Here is a 19,450-nt window from a genome sequence, read left to right as displayed (position 1 = left end):
GACAATGAATATGAACGAGTTAACTGCTACATATAATAATGTAGTTATCACTAACTTAGTACTGAGCTAAAAAGTCAAACTCACTCTAGGGCCAGAGAGACAGTAAGTACAAGGGCAATTGCCTTCCATATGCCGACTCATTTGATCCCTGGAAGCACATACGATTCCCTGAGTGCAGAGCCAGGTATGACCCCGAAACAAAACAAACAAAAAAAAATCAGACACTAAAGATGAACTTCCCGATGACTCATTTATAGAAAGTTCTTAAGTAGATAGAACAGAGCTATGATAACAGGTAGAGACTTTTCCTTGGGCATTGGGGGTGGTAAGATTAGAGGAGAGACACTGGGAGTATTATGGCACTTTGTGATAATTCCAAGTTGAGTCTGTAAATTTTTTTTTTTTTTTTGCTTTTTGGGTCACACCTGGCATTGCACAGGGGTTACTCCTGGCTCTGCACTCAGGAATAACTCCTGGTGGTGCTCAGGGGACCATATGGGATGCTGGGAATCGAACCTGGTTCGGCCGCGTGCAAGGCAAACAGCCTACCCGCTGTGCTATTGCTCCAGCCCCGAGTCTCTAAATTTTTAATTTATGTGTTTTACATGTAGAGAAGGTACTGGTTTTATCCATTTTAATAAGACATGTATGTGACCTCTAAGAAAGCATGATTTAAAATTTCCCACTACGAAAATAGACTGTCCAAAGAACAGTGCCTTAGACATCATGTATCAGATGTCTATGTTCCCGTTTTATGACATGAGGACAGACCCACAGCATCGGAACGGTTTGTCCAGTCTCATTCGTTCTTTCAAGACCTCTGCTTACCTATTTATACTGTGCCAAGCCATGACATCCAGGGCCAAAGCATTCAGATCCCAGTCCTTTCCTCATGGAATTTGCTATCTAATGAGGGAAGAAATACCTAGCTTTGCAGAAGGTTTGTTTCCTTAGCGCTGCAACCCTACAACGTGTTATCCTTATTTTATATACATGGTGCATACTTGTGTTCTCCTGAAATATGGGGCTAATGGTTATAGTTCACAGTCGAAGAAAGGAAAGTAAGCATCCTTTTACATTTCAAAACTAAGATTTTGTCTTTATTCGCATCAAAGGAGTTGAAGGAGTTGATAGGCTTTGTACCTTGACAATAAAGTGAATTCTACAGCAACTCGATTATTTCACTTTTTAACTACACTTAGCTAAAACTACCAGTTTCCTCTCTGTTTTTGCATTTTAAACAGATCTGGGATAATGCTTATTGAACATACCCTTTTGAATCCTTAGGTTTTTGGTGCATTAGCATCTGAGCCCTTCAAAGTCAGTGATGGCTTTTATGGTACCGGAGAGACCTTTGTCTTTACTTTCTGTCCGGAGTTTGAGGTAAGAACAGTTTTTCCAGTATTCTTTTTATAAAGAGATGACGTAAAGGAAATGTGCACTTGAATTATACACACTTTGATTTGACTCTCCTCTGCCTTTTACTGTTAGCTTAGTTCTTGGGTCATTTTGAGCTTCAGATTTCCAATAGATAGAATGGGAATCATAAAACGGAACAGGGTGTTTGCAGATTGTGAAATGATGACATATGCATAATGCTTGGCAAAGGCCAGGTCCTCATTGTGGACTCAGTGAGTTTATTTCACTATGACTTTTCTCTCTGACTTGCTACTGTGAAGTTCTTAAAAACAAATTTGGGTAGTGCCAGGTGTTAAACCCGGAGCCACATACAAGCAAGCAAATAATGAATGCAGTACCAGTATCATGGGCGCTTAAAGTTTAGTTTATCAAACTATCCCTAATAAAATAATAATAATGTTACATGATTTTAAGAGATTTCCAAATAATAATCAACAAAGTTGGTTTTCAAAATTGTCTTTAGCAAACAAAATGGGAAGGATTTGAAAAAAATAGTCAAAGCTTTCTCAGCAGTGCTTAACTGCCTCACTGGAGTCATCAGTTCTTTTCTTTTCATCAGTCAAACAGATCACCCAAGGCCTGCGGCTTAGTGGAAACTGTAGTTGTTAGACATTTTTTTAAGTTTCCGGTATTCTTTCTGATTCTCAAATTTTATTCTGTTGCTACATGTTTCCTATGGAAACATCAGTTAAATATGTAATTACAAAATAATATGTGAAAAGCTTATTGAATAATTTGGGAAAACTTGCCTAAAGATAAGTGCTGAAAGTAACTACTTTATTAGGTTTGCATTTAAAAAAAAAACTCATAGGTTAAGAAAAACTTATTGTAAATAATGATTTCTAAAAGTTTTTAGTTGGATTTCTCAAGTGATTTTAAAGATATTAAAAATAGAAATCATGAATATGTTTTATAGAATTTTGTAAGAAGAGTGATACCTCAATAGAAGACCTTCACCCTATAGGGCCTATGCTTTTCTTCTAAATGTTACAGCTTAGTGACAGTATCTTCAGGCTTTTTTTTTTTTAGCCTTTTATAAACTTTTTGTTAGCCATCATATGCAATACCCTACATAACCAGAATAAAGGGATATGTGAGTAGCTCACAAGATTTAAGGCATTGAAATAGAAGATTTAATTTTAGCGCTTTCAAATTTGACTGTAAACATTCTCGCATGTTCTCATACACACACACACACACACACACACACACACACACACACAAACCTAAAGGGGAAAAAAGACTTTTTTTTAACCTCCACCAACTTTTATTCACTAAGAAAAAAGTGTTCTTTTGGGGTGTGAGGAGGGGCGGGTTTGGGGCCATACTGGCCGTGCTCAGGGGTTACTCCTGGCTCTGCACTCAGGAATTACTCCTGGTGGTTCTCAGGGGACCTGTATGGGATGGGAGGGATCAAACTCAAGTTGGCTGCGTGCAAGGGAAGTGTCCTATCTGTTGGACTGTCTCTCCAGTCCCAGCATTATTCTTAAGACCATCAATCCAGGCCTTGTTTGACATTTTAGTCTCAGGTTTTCCTTTTAGGTTTTGTCTATATCTTAAAATTTCATTTTTCTTGTATCTAGGTCTTTAAGTGGACAGGAGATAATATGTTTTTTATCAAAGGCGACATGGATTCGCTAGCCTTCGGTGGTGGAGGGTAAGTCCAACATTCTTCCAGAACATTTTAAGAAGAAAATGTGTATTTTAATTTTACTGTTGATAAAATAATTTATCGTTGGAAGGTTTTCACTTTGGAATTCTAATGTGGTATATTATGACTAAGAAAGGATGGTTTGTTGAAAGTTAATATTTTAGTATTTGAACCTATGTAGAATTTTTTTTTCAACTTAAAACACTATTTGATTCTCTTCAGACTAAATGCCTTCATGGTTTGGGATTTTGGGGGCACACCCTACATACCCTGCATTTTTGGGGGCTACTTGTGGCTATAATGCCTACAAGTTGCTCCCAATGGTGTTCTGGGTTGAACCTGGGTACCCACATCTGAAATAGTGTTTCAGCGCTTTTTTTTTTTTTTTTGCCTTCTCCTTTGCCTTGAAATGAAGATTTTTAGAGTACAGTCACTTCTTGATATTTGAAAGTTTTTGGCATTTGAAAATGCTAGAACTGTTCGAAATTTCTGAGAACTATGATGGTTTGTTATTTCTCCCATACTTCTCCCAAGTGTATACAGTTTTATTCATTTTAATTTTATTCTAACCTGGATATTATTTGGATCAATACATTAGATGGCATAACTTGGTGAAAAAAAGATTTAGCGACACCCTCCCTCCCGAGTGGTTGTTTTTATTATTAGAATCCACAAGTGATATTTTTATATTTCATCGAAAACAAATTAAAACTTTTTTTGTGTTATGGGACCAGTCATTAAGCCCTACCCCAAACAGTAGCATAAGATGTGATTTAGTTAAAATCTGTAGGAAAGTCTTATAAATGTCTTCATGAATTTTTGAAAATAATGTAAGAAACATCACCATCTGTCTGATGGGAATAAGTTTTGTTAATTCAGTGAGTTCAGCAAGTCAAACTAACAGTTGGGTTATTTGATATTAAATTTAAACAGTTAAACAGTCTTCAGGAAAGGGTATGGGCTGGAGCTGGAGAGATGGTACTGTGGGCAGGGTGCATGCCTTGCACACACCAACCTTGGTTCCATCCCCATCTTCCCATATGGTCCACTGAGCTCGGCCAAAAGTGATATTTGAGCGTGAAAGTGGGACCACGTCTGGCCAAAAGACAAAGAAGGGTATGGGCTCATAAAATGAGATGTACGGGAACTTTGTGATCCTGACTCCCAAATAGATAATCCCAAGAAATCAAAATCAGTATAATTGAAACCCAAGCACAAAAATTTGTAAGTCTACAACTGTACCTCATGGTGTCTCACTAATAAAAATTTAAAAAAAAAGGAAATCAAAATCAGTGTGATAGACTGAATATGTACTTTGGAATCTAATCTGATCATTCTAATTCAGATTCTCACTTGAATATTTTGGACCTTGAGCAAACTCCCTAATGAGTCTCAGTTTCCTTAGTTATAAATTGGAGATTGAATCATTAGCTAGATCTCCCTTTTTTTTAATTTTAGGTGGCAAGAAATTTTTCTGCTTATGAAACTCATGTTAAATGTATTAGGACCATAACTGGTAAAAGAAACCCATAATACTAGGCAGAGACTATCTGGGTAACCATCTCAAAAATTGGTTCTGGAGGAAGTTCATTCTGGAGGATTCATTTCATCCCTTGTATTTTACAAATAATTTTGTAATAAGTGGGATACAAACGAATTTATCTTGACCGAATGTCAAAAGGATCTGTAAAGTGTTGGAAAAAATGATTTAGGGCTGGAGCAATAGCACAGCGGGTAGGGCGTTCGCCTTACAAGCGGCCAACATGGCCGACCCGAGTTCGATTCCTCCGCCCCTCTCGGAGAGCCCGGCAAGCTACCGAGAGTATTCGATATGCCAGACACAGTAACAACAAAGTCTCCAATGGAGACGTTACTGGGCCCACTCGAGCAAATTGACGATCAACGGGAGGGCCTTTACCTTTACCTTTTAGGGTATTACTATATTGAAATGTCTCATTTGTTATTTTATTTTATTAATTTATTTTATGATTATTATTATATAATAAGAGACTGCTCCTAAAACTTTATTTTTGCATTGCAGAGGAGAATTTGCCCTTTGGCTTGACGGAGATCTCTATCATGGAAGAAGTCATTCTTGTAAAACATTTGGAAATCATACACTTTCTAAAAAGGAAGATTTCTTTATTCAAGACATTGAAATCTGGGCTTTTGAATAAATATAATACTATCTTAGTAGGATAATGGCCCAAACCTGGCATGGACAAGCATTGTTTGGAAAGTCAAGAAGCAATACAATGTAACATGTCATTTGTGCTTTGAAGTTAGTTTGCATCACATTTATTGGAGCTATAATTTTGGAGTTTATATTTTAAATCATGTTTCTGTCCCTGAGTTCTTTAAGTCTAAACCTAGTTTGGGTCTATGGAATATAGTGGCTTAGATTTTGTCTGAATTTTGATTATAGTGGCCACCTCATCTACAATCCATGTTATATTAGTCTCCAAATATGATGGTGCTCTTTTGTTGAATCTATTTTGGTTTGTATTTTTAAAGTATTTTTTTTAACTAGGGCAGTCTAATTTGAACATTGACAGAATAAGAGAATAGATACTGCTGTATCTGTGAGGTTGATGTAAAGTAACTTGTGGACCTGCTCAGCTTAATCATGCTAATGAATGCCAAAATAATGCATACTTCATAGACCTCTGCGTTCTAATTTTAATTCACACTGCAGCATTCTCTTTATTACTTTTGCAGGTATTCTCAAAATCTGAGCAAAATTCTGATAGTAATAGACTGCAATGCACATGATTTGCAGGTTTGGGTGTATGCTTTTGTAACTGAATTATCTGATTAAAAAGTTATAAAATGACAAAGGAGAATGAGAACTTGATGATTCTACTAGAATTAATACATCAAGAAAATATAATATTTACATATTTGTAGTTTAGCAGGGCATTATCTTAAGTATAAAAACTACAAAACAGATGCTTATTTCTTCAAATTATTGTGTCAGATATACTGGTTTATAGTTCAGTTGTTTTAGCCTTGTTGCACACCAGCTCCCAAAATATAGGTTGCTGTTCAAAGGGAAAAAAAAAAGTGATTTTTTTCTTTTAGTGGTATATGTTATTAATTCTATTAGCATTTGCTCTTATAAAAGGGCAATGATTACAGTAGACACTATTGTAACTCTGTAGACTTGTTGAATATGCAGATTTACTGTCCAGTGACCTCAAAAAAACAAGATAGAATATACAAGTAGTTCTTATCCTCTTTTGTAGGAAATCAATAATAAGCCATTGTGGCAATAATTCACGTTACTTTCAAAGCTTCATGTTATGCAAAAAAAAGAAAGTGAAAATGAAAATCCTGCTGTTATATATGTGACAGTGATTTGTGCTGAAATTTCAGCTATTCCCAATAAACATTGTATATTATCTTGTAAATTAATGTTTAAAGGTAGTTTTGTTCTTATAGAAAGTGTTGATTGCCAGGTTGCTTATAGCACTTTAAATTATTCTAAAAATGAAATTATAAGCCACATACGTTGGCATAAGTAGTTATTAGTTGTAAAGCACTTGAATATATTAGATCTTTTGAAAGTTTAAATAATTGTCTAAAGAAAGCAAAATGCTAATGGAAAAGAAAATCTGATGTTCTATTTAATATGCTATTGCTCAATCTATATAGAAAAACAGGGCATCATTTCTTTGTCAATGTAAAGCTCTCATTATAAGTTAGTAACAGCAAATAGGTTAAATGTTTACAATATAGGGATTTGTAAATAAATACTCAGTTTTCCCCCTTTGGTCTTCCACAGCAGTATTATTATTGTCTTTGTGGAGTTGACTAATGATTAAAAAATTTTAAATCCTGTATTGGATTTCAGTGACAATAAAGTCAGAGTGTGGTGTATACTAAATAAAATTAAATACATAAACACAAATTTGCGTTTGGTTTTATTTAGTAATGTTCCTATCTAAGAGTTTTTTTGGTTAAGCTCACTGCTGTCTCTTATGTGTAAAAAATGCTTCTTACAACCTCTTTCAGTGGTAGAAGTATAAATTCAGGGAGGAGTAGCACCGGAGTTTTAAAAATGGAGAACTAACAGGGCACTTTACGTGCGGAGAAATGAATTTGTTTTGCATTTCGTGTTTGTTTGATGGTGAATGTAGGTAGCAAGGTAAGCCTAATGTCATCGAGATTTGTTTCAAAGAAATTTTGATTTCATAGAAACAATTAAATTTGAGTGGAGGACTGGTATGACCCAATTAGTATTTTAGGAAGATCCCTCTGGGGGAAAAAAATTTGTATTAGTAGAGAAACAAAACTAGAGACGAGAAGACTTGAAAATTCCAGGAGCAAAAGTCATAAGAAGCTTGAATAAAAATGGTAATGTGGGTCCAGAGCAAGAGCACAGCTGGTGGGTGAATGCCTTGCACCCAGCCAACCTGGGTTTAGTTCCCAGTGTACTTACTCCACACCCCACCGGCAATGATGCCTTAGCACAGAGCAAGGTATCATCTGAACATCCCCCCCCCCCCCAACAAACAAAAATAATAGTAATGACAAGGAAAGAGCTTTAGAAGAGTTAATGTTAAGTTCTCTAAGAAGAAAACTTAACTCTCAAATTCATGCGAATTGAACTTTGAATAACAGTTCCAGCATGAATTGTTGTTCAGAGTTGAATGTGAAGTACCTCTTTGGAATACTAAAAGTAACCCAATTGCACTATATCATTTTCTGTGTTTTATGCCAAAAATAATAACTTCTTGGATCAGAGGATAAGCATTACATGCAGCCAAACCTTGGTTCAGCCACATCACTGCTACAGTCCCCACAAGCATTGCCAGGAGTGACTCCAGAAATTTAAAAAAAAAAAAGTTGAATGCTATAGAATAGTCTGAAAACAGGAACATAAAATACAAGATAACTTATTTTTATTGTGCCATATCTTGAAAATGTTGACATAGCTTCACTGATACAATAAAAATTTGTGTACATATTAAATTCTACTTAGAAATGCTTGTCATTATTTATTTATTTATTTTTGCTTTTTGGGTCACACCCCGCAATGCACAGGGGTTACTCCTGGCTCTTCACTCAGGAATCACTCCTGGCGGTGCTCGGGGGACCATATGGGATGCTGGGATTCGAACCCGGGTTGGCTGCGTTGCAAGGCAAATGCCCTACCTGCGGTGCTATCGCTCCAGCCTGTCATTAATTTTTATGTGGAAAAAATGTATAAACTTTCTTCTCTAAGAAGATATTGGAACTTTCACTTTGAAAGAGGATCATGCTTGAGAACAATAGAGATTCCATTAATGGTTTAGTCCATATTTGAAAGCTCTCACCTAATTATTATGAAGTATATTTTTGACATTAGCTTCTCCAGGGGCTGGAGCGATAGCACAGCGGGGAGGGCGTTTGCCTTGCACGCAGCCAACATGGCCGACCCGAGTTCGATTCCTCCGCCCCTCTCGGAGAGCCCGGCAAGCTACCGAGAGTATTCGATATGCCAGACACAGTAACAACAAAGTCTCCAATGGAGACGTTACTGGGCCCGCTCGAGCAAATCGACGATCAACGGGAGGGCCTTTACTTTTTACTTTTACTAGCTTCTCCAGAGTCCTATATTATTTTAGTAACTTTTATTGAATCCAGTAAGCATTCTAATATTTTCCTTGACTTTTAGAATTACATAAGGCAGATCTAAGAGTAAAATTAAGAAATCATAAACCACTGTCAACCTTTCATTGTATCAAACTTATTTTTACTTTGACAGGTTAAATATTGCTATTTTATACCTCTTATTTATTTTAAAAGGTCCAGTGGATTATGGTGAGAGAGATATTGCTGGTGACTGTGGTAGCACTGTCATAAGATACCTCAAATTGTTACCTAATTTACCAACAATTCTCCTATATTTCTGCACTGAACATTCCTTTTTTTATGGAATTTTCTGTTTTTATCATACATCATTAATGTAAGCAATGTGACTCATTAAGGTGACAAAAATTAAACTTCTCCAAGAGAGAAGTCCTGTAACATGAAGTAGGGCTGAATTTGACACATCTTTCATTTCATAATGAAGATGACCATAGCTGTCTTTTCTGTTATTGCTTGAAAACTGCTCATGTTTTTGTAAGTGATGCTGTGTTACAAATACTACTACAAAGTCAAAAATGGACGTCTGGCGGGGGGGGGGGGGGGGGGGATGGAGACAACTGTTGGTGCCTAGAGCCCAGTTCTCAGTGAACCATGCTGGGGACCGAGCCCAGTCAGCCACATTCAAGGCACCTTACCCACTGTATTCTCTCCAGCCCCCAACATCAAGTTTCTTATAAAAATCTCTTAACATATTAACCTGTTATTAACAAGTCGGCAACCTTATATTTACATCAAAAGTGAATAATCATGACTAATCAGAAGAGTTTTGCTTGAAAGTGTCAGTGCAGTTTTACTCTTTCATGTACAAAGAACACGTTTTTCAGAAATGCTTTTTCACAATTTTTCAAACATTCTCAGAAAGAGTGGCCAAAGGTCATTGGCATAAAAATTGGTTACCTATATAGAGTGCTTTGAAACATCACTACATTAACTTTGGCAGTCAAGAGCGTAGCAGGTCCACTTGGGCATTTATTGTCTCGGGTTCACTCCAGTAGAGTAATCACCACTTGGTCGTCCCGGCCTTGCCATAGCATCTCTCCTTCGAAGTCTACCAGCCCGTGCTTCCTGGCCCGCATGAGAATGCCAACCACTTTGTCTGAGATGCGAACATATCTGTCGAAGAGGTCTCCGAAAGTCACCTGGATCTTGCCATCCCGCCTGTGGCGGGCCATGGTGCGGATGATGAAGCACAGGTCCCTGATTTCTCTGTGGATGTGCTCCTCTGCGCGCTTGGCCCTTTCAGCAGTTTTGGTTCCCTCCTTGGGTCGGCCGTAGCCTTCGTCACCTTTGTGCAGACGGGTGGACATGGCCAGCTGATAATCAAACTCCTCGCTGAAGGGGTTCAGCCTCTGGGACTGCATGTGCTCATCCGCCCACTGCTGCCATCTGCCTTTCAGGTTGTCCACTTCGCTGTACTTCCGCTGGGCCTTGCAGTTGAGTTTCTCTGTATACCTATTGGCCCTGAAGGAGAGCGTGAAGAAGCAAGACATTTTAACACCCCCGTCTAGGAACTTCAGCACGTTCGCTGCTTAAGATAAGTGCAGTTATTTTCATTATGAAAGATACTTTTTTAAGAGTATGAAAGGTTCCACTATTATTTTTAGTTTGATCTAAGTCCCAGTCTCTTGGAGTGCCAGTAGTGTTGTGAACACTATAATTATATTAAACTACTTCACAAAAGGCTGGAGAGATAGTACGGGGAATATGGCGCTTGTCTTGCAAACAGCTAATGCCAGTTCAATCCTTTGCACTGCCTATGATCCCCAAGCACAGGAGTAAGCCCTGAAAATGGCCGGCAAACGATATTTCAAAAAAATACCAAAACACTTCCTTACAAAGATAATGCATGTGTGTATCTTTGCACATTACTAAAGTTGCATGTTAATAGTATTTTCAGAATAGAACCATATAGGTATGTTAGCAGAATCCATTTCTTATAGAACTTGAGATCCAGAGGCCGGATATAAACTCTGAGGCTGAGGACAATGTTCTTTCCAGTACTGTGGTGCCCCTCAGGGTTCGGGTAAGTGTCAGATAAATGGGCAGGCTGCCTACCAAATGGTCGTGACTTTCCCTGCAATCTAGAATGCATTTCTTCAGACAAACTCTCAAACAGGTTTGAAAGAAATACACCAGTGTTGTCATGAGGGAGAAGGCCTGATTTGACAATGGGTAAAAAGACAAATGTTCTTAAAAATATTTTCCTGTCAGTTCTCTTATCTCCACTTTCCTAGACTTGACTTCCTAGGTCCCTTCACCTCTGCACGTAGAAAACAAATCCTTTGACCAAATAAGAGGCAGGCATTTGTGTATTTGGCATCCTCACCAACAGCCCACCCTTCTTCCCTGCAAGTTCCCTCATGTATTGGGACTGGAGGTTTCCCGTACTGATGCTTCTGCTCTCAGCAGTCTCTCTGCTCCCAACACACAGTTCATGACTGAAAACCTCGGAAAGGGCCAGGTGTCACTATGCCTCAGGACACAAACGAGCTCTGTTTCTGGAATCAATCTCCTTATCCAAAATTCAGGGGCAGTGCCATGTGGCTAGGGAGGCCTGTGTCCACTAGATGGCGAGCGTTCGCTGGTCCCCACATTCTCTTTCCAAGTTCCCCCACTTCACAGCTTTTCAGTTCAATATTGAACATAAACTCAGAGCATAGTGCTACCTGTCACTCGACTGCACTTTGTAGAAAAGTAGCATCTAAAAACGACATTCGCAGTTACGTGCTAAAGATCGGAAAAATTACACAATTCTTCAGGCCCCTTTGGGTCTGAAGCTGGGCAAACGCCTTGTCCCCTTGGAGACACAGTAACCAATGACTGGTAGAATCTTTAAAGCAGGCTCTGAAGTACAGCTTACGTGAGGCAGGAACATCCTCCCCTAGAGAAAATAACTTGAAGTGAAAAGAACATGATTCATTAGCTTATGCTTTCTCTGTCAAGCATCAACTGTTGTTCTGTCCTTGAGTACTACTACTAATAATAATACAACCTCCCTTTAAGGAGTTTCTGGACACTTTATAATCTTCCTTTATTAAACTGTGTATTATCTGCTCTCATGTTGGAGGTCTTTATTGGATATTCAGCAACAGGAAAGATAATGATAGCAAATAGCCACTAAATGAGACATAAGAAAATAACCACGAGTGCAAATTTGAATATATGTACAGTTTCTAACAATGAAAAACTACATGCACCAGACTGGAGAATTTACAATTGAGTATAAAATATTCAGATGGTAGTTTATCTGTTTTATTATTTTTATTATATCTTTATTGAAAGCAAAATAGTAGTACATTCAAATTAGCACTCAGAGGTTTCATTTTTGATTTGGGGTATTAAGTTTTTTTTGAAAGAAGAGGGCACACCATGCTATTCAGGGATCAAATCGGGCTTCATGCATGCAAAGAATGTGATATGTTCATCTATGTCTCTGGCCCTACAAGTAAAATTTTTTAACTGTATATATGTGATACTTGATAGTTTTTTACCCTCTAATTTTAGAAAACTAGATTCTGTGTATGTTCAAACTGTCATTTGAGATAAAAATTGGGATTAGTCCATTGGGATTAATCAGTAATCTATGAAGAAAAATATTTATCTGCTATAGATAATAAGATTAAATCCTAAGATTTGTTTAGAAGTAAATCCCATTTGCTCCAAGGAAAGGAAAAATAAATTGGTTTTATAAACAATTAAAAACTGGGTCATGGAAGAAATACTTTTTCTTTTTTTCCTCTATTTTTAAGAAGGTCTGTATTGTTTTTGGAAAGTTTATAAGTCTGTAACTATCTCATGATGATGCATTAAAATAAAATTTAAAAAAATAAAGCTTGGGGCTGGAGTGGTAGTACAGAGGTTAGTAAAGATTAGTACAAACTTCCCGCCATGACCCTGGTATGAATCCTGGCACTGCATGTCGTCCCCCGGGCACGACCAGGCAGGAGTCCTGAACAAAAATCAAGGTGTGGCCCTAAAGAAGATAAATTTCAAAGAAGATGAACTCGCACCACAGACTGAGCACATGCTGGAGGTCTGGGTAAGATCTTTGTCATTGCGGCAAGTAGCCCCTGAGCACTATGGTATGACTCCCAAACAAAAATTTTCAAATGAGATTATAAATAGGTTGAATTTTTGCAAGAAAATCTAGAATTTATAGAAAGGTAATATTTATGTAAAGTCATTAGATATATTTTAGACTACCAGTATTTAATCCAGACACATTTCTTGAGTTTCTTCAGTGAGCTTGCTTATGGTCAGTCAAATATTTTCCCTGTCCTACTAGTCATTATTAGCTCCCTTGACAAGTTTAGGTTTCTTCCATGAAATAAATTCTGAAAGTTATTGTTTGTCAACCTTAAAGTGTTGTTGTTATATGTATGACCCAACCTCAGCATGATCCCAGTTGTAGTGTAATAATATTTTAGAGTAATTTCTATACGGGTAAATTATTACATATAAAAATAACCCCTTCCTGCTCACCCTACACCCGGAAAATACAAGTTCTAAAACCTATATTCCTAGCCAAGGTCACGGTCATTGGCGTAGGGAACATTCTAGTAGTCAGCCTTCACCTGCCCTTGGCTACAAACATGTTTGGGGGCCAAGAGCCTTCACTTTTCTGCATGAAGGTCGTGGATTGCTGCTGTCTGTTACCCTTGGCCCAGACTCTCCCGAAGGAGGAACATTTCTCATTGCCCAGAAATCTTTCTTCTCAGTGAAGCAAAGCACTTCTGTCACCTCTCCCACTTCTCAGGAAAGTTCTGGGGATCATTTGCTTCTCCGCATTGCTTTGCTCTTCTCCACAGGAAGTGTAACAGATCTAAAAGGAGTGTGACATCCTAGAGTCATGTTTGTCAGAAGCAGGTGAGTGTCTGAAGGTAGACTCCCTCTTATGTTTTCAACCAGGTTTGAGAGGCAGGCCTGTGATTCTCTTTGAAGTCAGAATTCGGGGAAGTAAAAAGCAAAGCATCATGCATGTGTTTGCCTGTGGTCCTAGTTAATTTAATCTAGTGGTACCCCAACACTTGGGGATGTTAGGAATTCCATTAATTAAGCTGGGACGTTGGCCATCATTTGATTTCTGCAGTGTCAGTGTATTCTCTACTGAGAAAATCACTCTAAAGAATCACAGTTAAGGACACAGGCTCTGGTCATTCTCACCATCTCTATGTCAGTTCCTTGCTGTACGAAGGCACCTTTATACACTATGTAATTACTATTGGTTTTACTGAAAAGAACTTGGAGGAGAGGGCGAGTGGATGACTAGCTCTCGCAAACTAACACCATTACTGTATGGAAGAAGAACCCATGTTTCTTCATCTAAGGGAACTGGACCAAACAAATCATAGAGCTATATAATTTCAAGAACCAAGCATCATAAAATACAATCATTTTTCATAATAAAACATGAGCAAATTCATTGTTAGGAAATTGCACCTCCACTTTTTACCCTACCTGGTTTCTTTTATTAATCATAGAATATCCTTATTCACCACACACCAAGAAAACTTTTTTTTTCCTGCTTTTTGTGTCACACCCGGTGATGCAGAGTGGTTACTCCTGGCTCTGCCCTCAGGAATTACTCCTGATGGTGCTCAGAGGACCATATGGGATGCTGGGAATTGAACCCGGGTCAGCCGCGTGCAAGGCAAATGCCCTACTCGCTATGCTATAGCTCCAGCCCCCAAGAAAACTCTAATATCTCAGCCACACAGCTTTCATGGATCTCGGGAAAGAAATAAGTGAACAAAAACTGCTTTGGGTATAGGCTTACTCATTTATGCCACATACATTTCCCAGGCAGTATTTGAGAGTCCCATTAGGCTTCTGCTGAAACTTCCTGAGCACAGCTAGGATTACTGCTGACACTAGGAGATGCCATTGCTGCCTGCAACATTCTGGTACCCTGTGTACTCTAAGACCCAGGGATAGAAACTAAAGAAGGAAAGAAGAGGTTTCACCCTCTCCTCCCCACCCAACCCTACTCCAGAGCCATGTCCCTGACATCCTGAAGGGTTGGGATCACCAGAACTGGCCCCTACATTGTAATGGATACATCTACTCTTTAAAACAGGACCAAAGTTTAGGACTTGCCTAAGTAACTCCAAGATTCAAATCTCTGTCTCATTTGAAGATTGTGGACCTCTCCATCACATTGTGAAGAAGAGCCAGGAGAAGGCAAATTCTATACTTCTCCATGCCAGGGCCCACTGTGGTTTAGTGATTAATGTGGTTCAGGCCCCGTGGATTTGTATAATGTTGTACAGAGTCCCCCCTTATTAATTTGTGTCTTGTTCCCATCTAGCTAATGGAAATAATGATTATACCCACCCTATGAGAGCATATTAAAGGAATAAATGTGAAGATTACTTGAAGGAATGTGTTCAAGATTGGTCTCTGATATACTCCTCTGTATCTGGCCAATTCAAAATATGCTGGTAGGGTCCTAAGTGTGCCATGTTCCTTGACTGCTGGAGCAATAGCACAGTGGGGAGGGCTTTTTCCTTACACAGGGCCAAACCAGGTTCAATCCCTGACATCCCAGATGGTCCCTCAAGCACTGTCAAGAGAAGTTCCTGAGTGCAGAGCTAGAAGTAACCCCTAAGGATTTCCGGCCCCAGAACAAACCAAAAAAAGTGTAATCCTCCATCTTTATTCTATTGGGTACTGTGATTTATTTTTATGGTGGACAAAGACACACCTACCCTAAAACCTGAAACCTACAAGACTAAGTTATGATCTTTTGTCTTTGGGTTAAACCTACTTTTTGGGCTACATCTGGCTTAATGCTTAAGAATTACTTCTGGTGGTACTCAGGTAGTATGGGATGCTGCAGATCTAATCTGGGTCAGTTCCATGCAAGGCAAGTACCTGCCATACTATCTATTTGGCCCCAGAATTTTCTGATTATGGATTGCAACAAATACATCCTGAAGTCTGTGAGTTAATACCATTTCTGATTTTGGACACTGCATTTGAAGTCAGGTACATCTCAGTCTTGTCACAAATTTGTTAGCGAAACTTCCTTTCTTAGTTCCGTGGCTTTCATCCCTAACATAGAATAGCAAGTACCCACCTGTGACTGTGAGGGTTAGAGACACATAGACACGTATAGGACTCCTAATGTATGCAGTGGGTTCTTAGAGGTTTTCAACAGGATGTTTCTGTTGAATTGACATTCATGTATCCACTGAATACATGAGCAATCTTAAAAGTGGCTAAGTTTCCATTTTTTTTCTTGCTTTTTCAAAACAAAGATATAAACTAAGCTCTTTCAAAGTAGGTAGCCAGTTTACTTTTCCATCATCTCATAAAACTTGAAAAGCGTATTCCACATCTATCTCATCCCAAAGGGATTCAATGAATAAGCATTCATAACAGATTTTTTCTATCGTTTGATACCATAAGGAGATATTCCTGATTTATTATAAGGAAGTAGGGTTACTGTATTGAAATAAAGTATTTGTTTCTTGTCTGAATAACTGTATATCTGCTTATGTTTGCTCCTAAATATTTTAGCATGTCTGTATTTGCTTCTAAATGTGTATTTAGCTTCTCAGTGCTTTAGGGTTGTGATATTTTAATTACTTAATGTTATTAATAGGACAATTTCCTTTGAAAACTAATCTAAAAGTAGTATTACATAAACAATAATGGTGTTAAGTACTTGGTACCCTTAATTTGTTTCTGTTACAACAGGATATATCCCCAAATGTTATTGTTGCTATAATTTTATGGAGAAGATAAATCAACTGAGGGGAAAAAAGAACCTTTTTCTACTGTTTTTCTGAATGTTTAAGTTAATGCTTCTTTAGGAACTTTCTAATTTATGAGGCAACCTTGTTACCTGTAGTCTGGGCAGAGCTGGAATTAGAACTTGGATTTAGATGTCTGACTTCAGAGCCTGCTCTCAAGATAAATAACAGCCCCACGTGTTTATATGGCAGAGAGATCTGTGTTCCTTGGATACTGTGTGTGTGTTGGGGGTGGGGAAAGTGGATGTGTTACCTGCTGATACCATACAGGGACTTGGATGTTATAAAATGGTTTGAGACGAGGGAAAACTTTCTCCGATTAGTCTATTAACATGATCTCTGAAGATAAGCCCACTTGTTATTCATTGTAAAAATCACTAAAGAATTTCATTCCTGAAAACGAGACCACCTTCTCTTTTAGCTTAATTCGTGTTGAGGCTGAAATTATGTGTTTCATTCCAAACAAGAAGAGCAAAGTAAGCAGCCTGTGGACCCGCAGGTGCATGTGGGACCTTGGCCCTGCCCTTTAACCCAGGAAGGTACCTGGGGCTATCCTCGAGATGTCACCCCCCAACCCCCCCCCCCCCCCCACACACACACACAGGCAGCACTCACTGCCAGGGCTGGCGGGGGCTCCATCACCGTCCAAGCAACCAAAGAACTCAGGGGTTCACTTACTGGGAGGGCAGAGGGCGTTTGATTCTGGCCACTGCCATCTGCTCCGCGTCCTGTTCCGCTCTCTCCTCCGTCTCCCCTCCGTAGCCACTGTCCTCTGTGTCAAGGCTGTCACTTCTCCACGTGGGTTCATCCTCTTCCAGTTCCCTCCAGCCCTTGGTGAGCCCCGAGACTAGGTTGGCGCATCTCCTCCTCCGGGTGGGAGAGCCACGGCCGTGGAGGATTCTGTCGATGTCGTCACTCTCTGGCCGCCCCTGGTCGTTCTTCTCGTATCGGTGGCCGAGGTGGCCCACGTCCCCTCCTCTCTCATACGCCTTGCTGACCACGGTCTTGGTCACCTCTTTCCTTTTGATACGGGAGGCCTCCGGGGCTCCCTCCACGCTTTGTCCAGCGGCCCCCAGGGAGGGAGAGGCCGAGATGCTGGTCGCCTTCTGTTGGGGAGGGGGATGTGTCACTGGCTCGGGAGCTGGGGCCTCCTCCTGGGGGCCTCCGGGCAGCCAACCTGCGGGCTCCTGGGCCTGCCTGCTGCTGTTCTCATTGGCCCACTGCTGCCAGCCCCGAGCCAGGTTGATCACCAGCGTGGCCGTGCGTACCTTCCGGAGGCCACTCTTGGCCGGACGTTCGTCTCCTTCTCTTCCTCCCGGAGCCATGGTCACTCCTCTCTGCTGAGGGCTGGGGTCCTGCCTAAGATGCGTGTGGAGCAGCGGAGCAGCTGGGCTTTAAATAGAGCCAGCTGGGAGCTGGGAGGAGGGCTGGGTGACGGCGCAAACTATGCTAGGCATCTCTTGCCAAGACGTGTGCCTTCCCCCTGACGCTGGTGTTCTTTTTTTAACCTCAATGGCTCTAGTTTCATCTCAGCAGAGGGATGTCTCTGCTGACCAGTGGTAGTGGTACACGTGTTGCTATTCTTCTGACTGCCAGAGTGGACATGACTAGATTTGAGCATGCTCTCAACCTTCTGTTTTCTTTGACCTTCAAATAGGGCCCTACGGTTTGTAGGAGCGAGGAAGATGGGCATAAACTCGGCTGCGAATCCTGTGAGCCCACAATCTCCCTGGCCATCAGTCCTTACCTTCAAGCTGAATACAGTGAATTCAGACTTCCTCCAGTTCACAGATATCTTCATTCTAACCCAGATCCAGCATGTGCCGTGGGTATTTTCATTGATCAGTGATCCTAAGTGGCCCTTTTTTCTTTTCACCTCCATATTTGATGTAGGCTTTAAAAGTCATTTCGTCAATCTTTGTTGTCCAGCTAAGAAAATTTAGACAAGTTGAGACACCAAGGGTTCGGTAGAGCTCGGTGTTTTTTAGCCCTGAGTTGGAATCATCCTAATAAGTTATCTTGCTGTCCAAGGCAGCAGTCAAAGTTCTGGCCCACTCATTCATTCAATTCCCTACCTGGATACATAAGGAAAGACTTAGAATAAGTATTTTATAAGATTTTGTTTTGAATAAATATTAGAAGTGACCCTACTTTGTCTTTTTAACAATAATCTCCCTAAAGAGATTTGTTCTGGGGAAAAGTAGAGGTTGAGGTTTCAGGAAGACTGAAATACAATTTTTTGAAAGGACTGAATATGTGCTGGAGAGATTGAGGGCCATGCTTGTATTCCTGCTTGCACATGGTCCCTTGAGCATCACCAGATGGAGTTCTGGAGGCCCAAGCACCACTGGACTTCACAGCCTCAGGCCCTAGTATTCAGTTGTCCTGCTTGGTTGGCCAAGAATCACCAGAAATGACCCTCAGACCTCTCTGGGCACTGTTTGAGAGTCTTCCTCTCCAAGAAAAACAAAGTGTCAAATAGATGGGTAGAAAAGTGTAATAATTGAATAATTTCTTAAGATAATTAGAATTCCTTGTTCTTATTACAGTTCAACAGGCTTTAAAACTATACATTTTCTTCCTATCTTAACATGAACTTAGCTATATAAAAATTCCTGTCAGACATTCAAAGCAGGTCTGAATACAAATTACTTCAAATGGTGAGACCTTTATTTTGAAAAAAGTCAATTTTTTATCATGAAGGTTATTTATCTCCTAGTATTAAAAAGAATTTCAAGGACAATTTAATAATCTGTTTAGAATCTGTCAAATATATTTTTATAATTCACCAACATTTGATGACATTAACTAAGGTCCAAAAATATGGAAACAACATTCCTCTTGATTAATTAGAAGGAGATGTAATCATAAGGAAGGATAACTATTACAAAGATTAAAATCTGAGTCTGAAATTTTCTCCACTTTCTGGTGCCTGCCATAGGCCTTTCATCCTACTTATGAGTCCTCTAAAAGCTTAGTCTGAGAATCA

General features: G+C 39.6%; 2 protein-coding genes across 7 annotated transcripts in view; one reads left to right on the top strand and one right to left on the bottom strand.

Moving 5' to 3' along the window:
• The window catches only part of OXR1 (oxidation resistance 1), a 443,572-nt gene extending 437,294 nt beyond the window's left edge, over positions 1 to 6,278 (top strand). For all 6 annotated transcript variants that reach the window (XM_056128833.1, XM_056128624.1, XM_056128686.1 and 3 more), the window contains 3 exons: positions 1,288 to 1,383; positions 3,003 to 3,076; positions 5,112 to 6,278. In XM_056128833.1, the coding sequence (XP_055984808.1) occupies positions 1,288 to 1,383; positions 3,003 to 3,076; positions 5,112 to 5,247 (306 nt within the window). In that variant the 3' untranslated portion in view covers positions 5,248 to 6,278. The remainder of the gene's footprint in view (positions 1 to 1,287; positions 1,384 to 3,002; positions 3,077 to 5,111) is intronic.
• Positions 6,279 to 9,299: 3,021 nt separating this feature from the next.
• ABRA (actin binding Rho activating protein) lies at positions 9,300 to 17,786 on the bottom strand. Its single transcript, XM_056111432.1, has 2 exons — positions 17,140 to 17,786; positions 9,300 to 10,165 (listed from the first exon to the last, which is right to left on the bottom strand). The coding sequence occupies exons 1-2, from the start codon at positions 17,784 to 17,786 to the stop codon at positions 9,688 to 9,690; spliced, it is 1,125 nt and encodes a 374-aa protein (XP_055967407.1). The 3' UTR covers positions 9,300 to 9,687.
• Between the last annotated feature and the right edge of the window lie 1,664 nt (positions 17,787 to 19,450).

This window comes from Sorex fumeus, unplaced genomic scaffold (assembly GCF_029834395.1).
Source record: "Sorex fumeus unplaced genomic scaffold, SorFum_2.1 ptg000002l, whole genome shotgun sequence".
Lineage (NCBI taxonomy): Eukaryota > Metazoa > Chordata > Mammalia > Eulipotyphla > Soricidae > Sorex > Sorex fumeus.
Note: the sequence above shows the minus strand (reverse complement) of the source record. Positions and strands in the feature narration are given on the sequence as shown.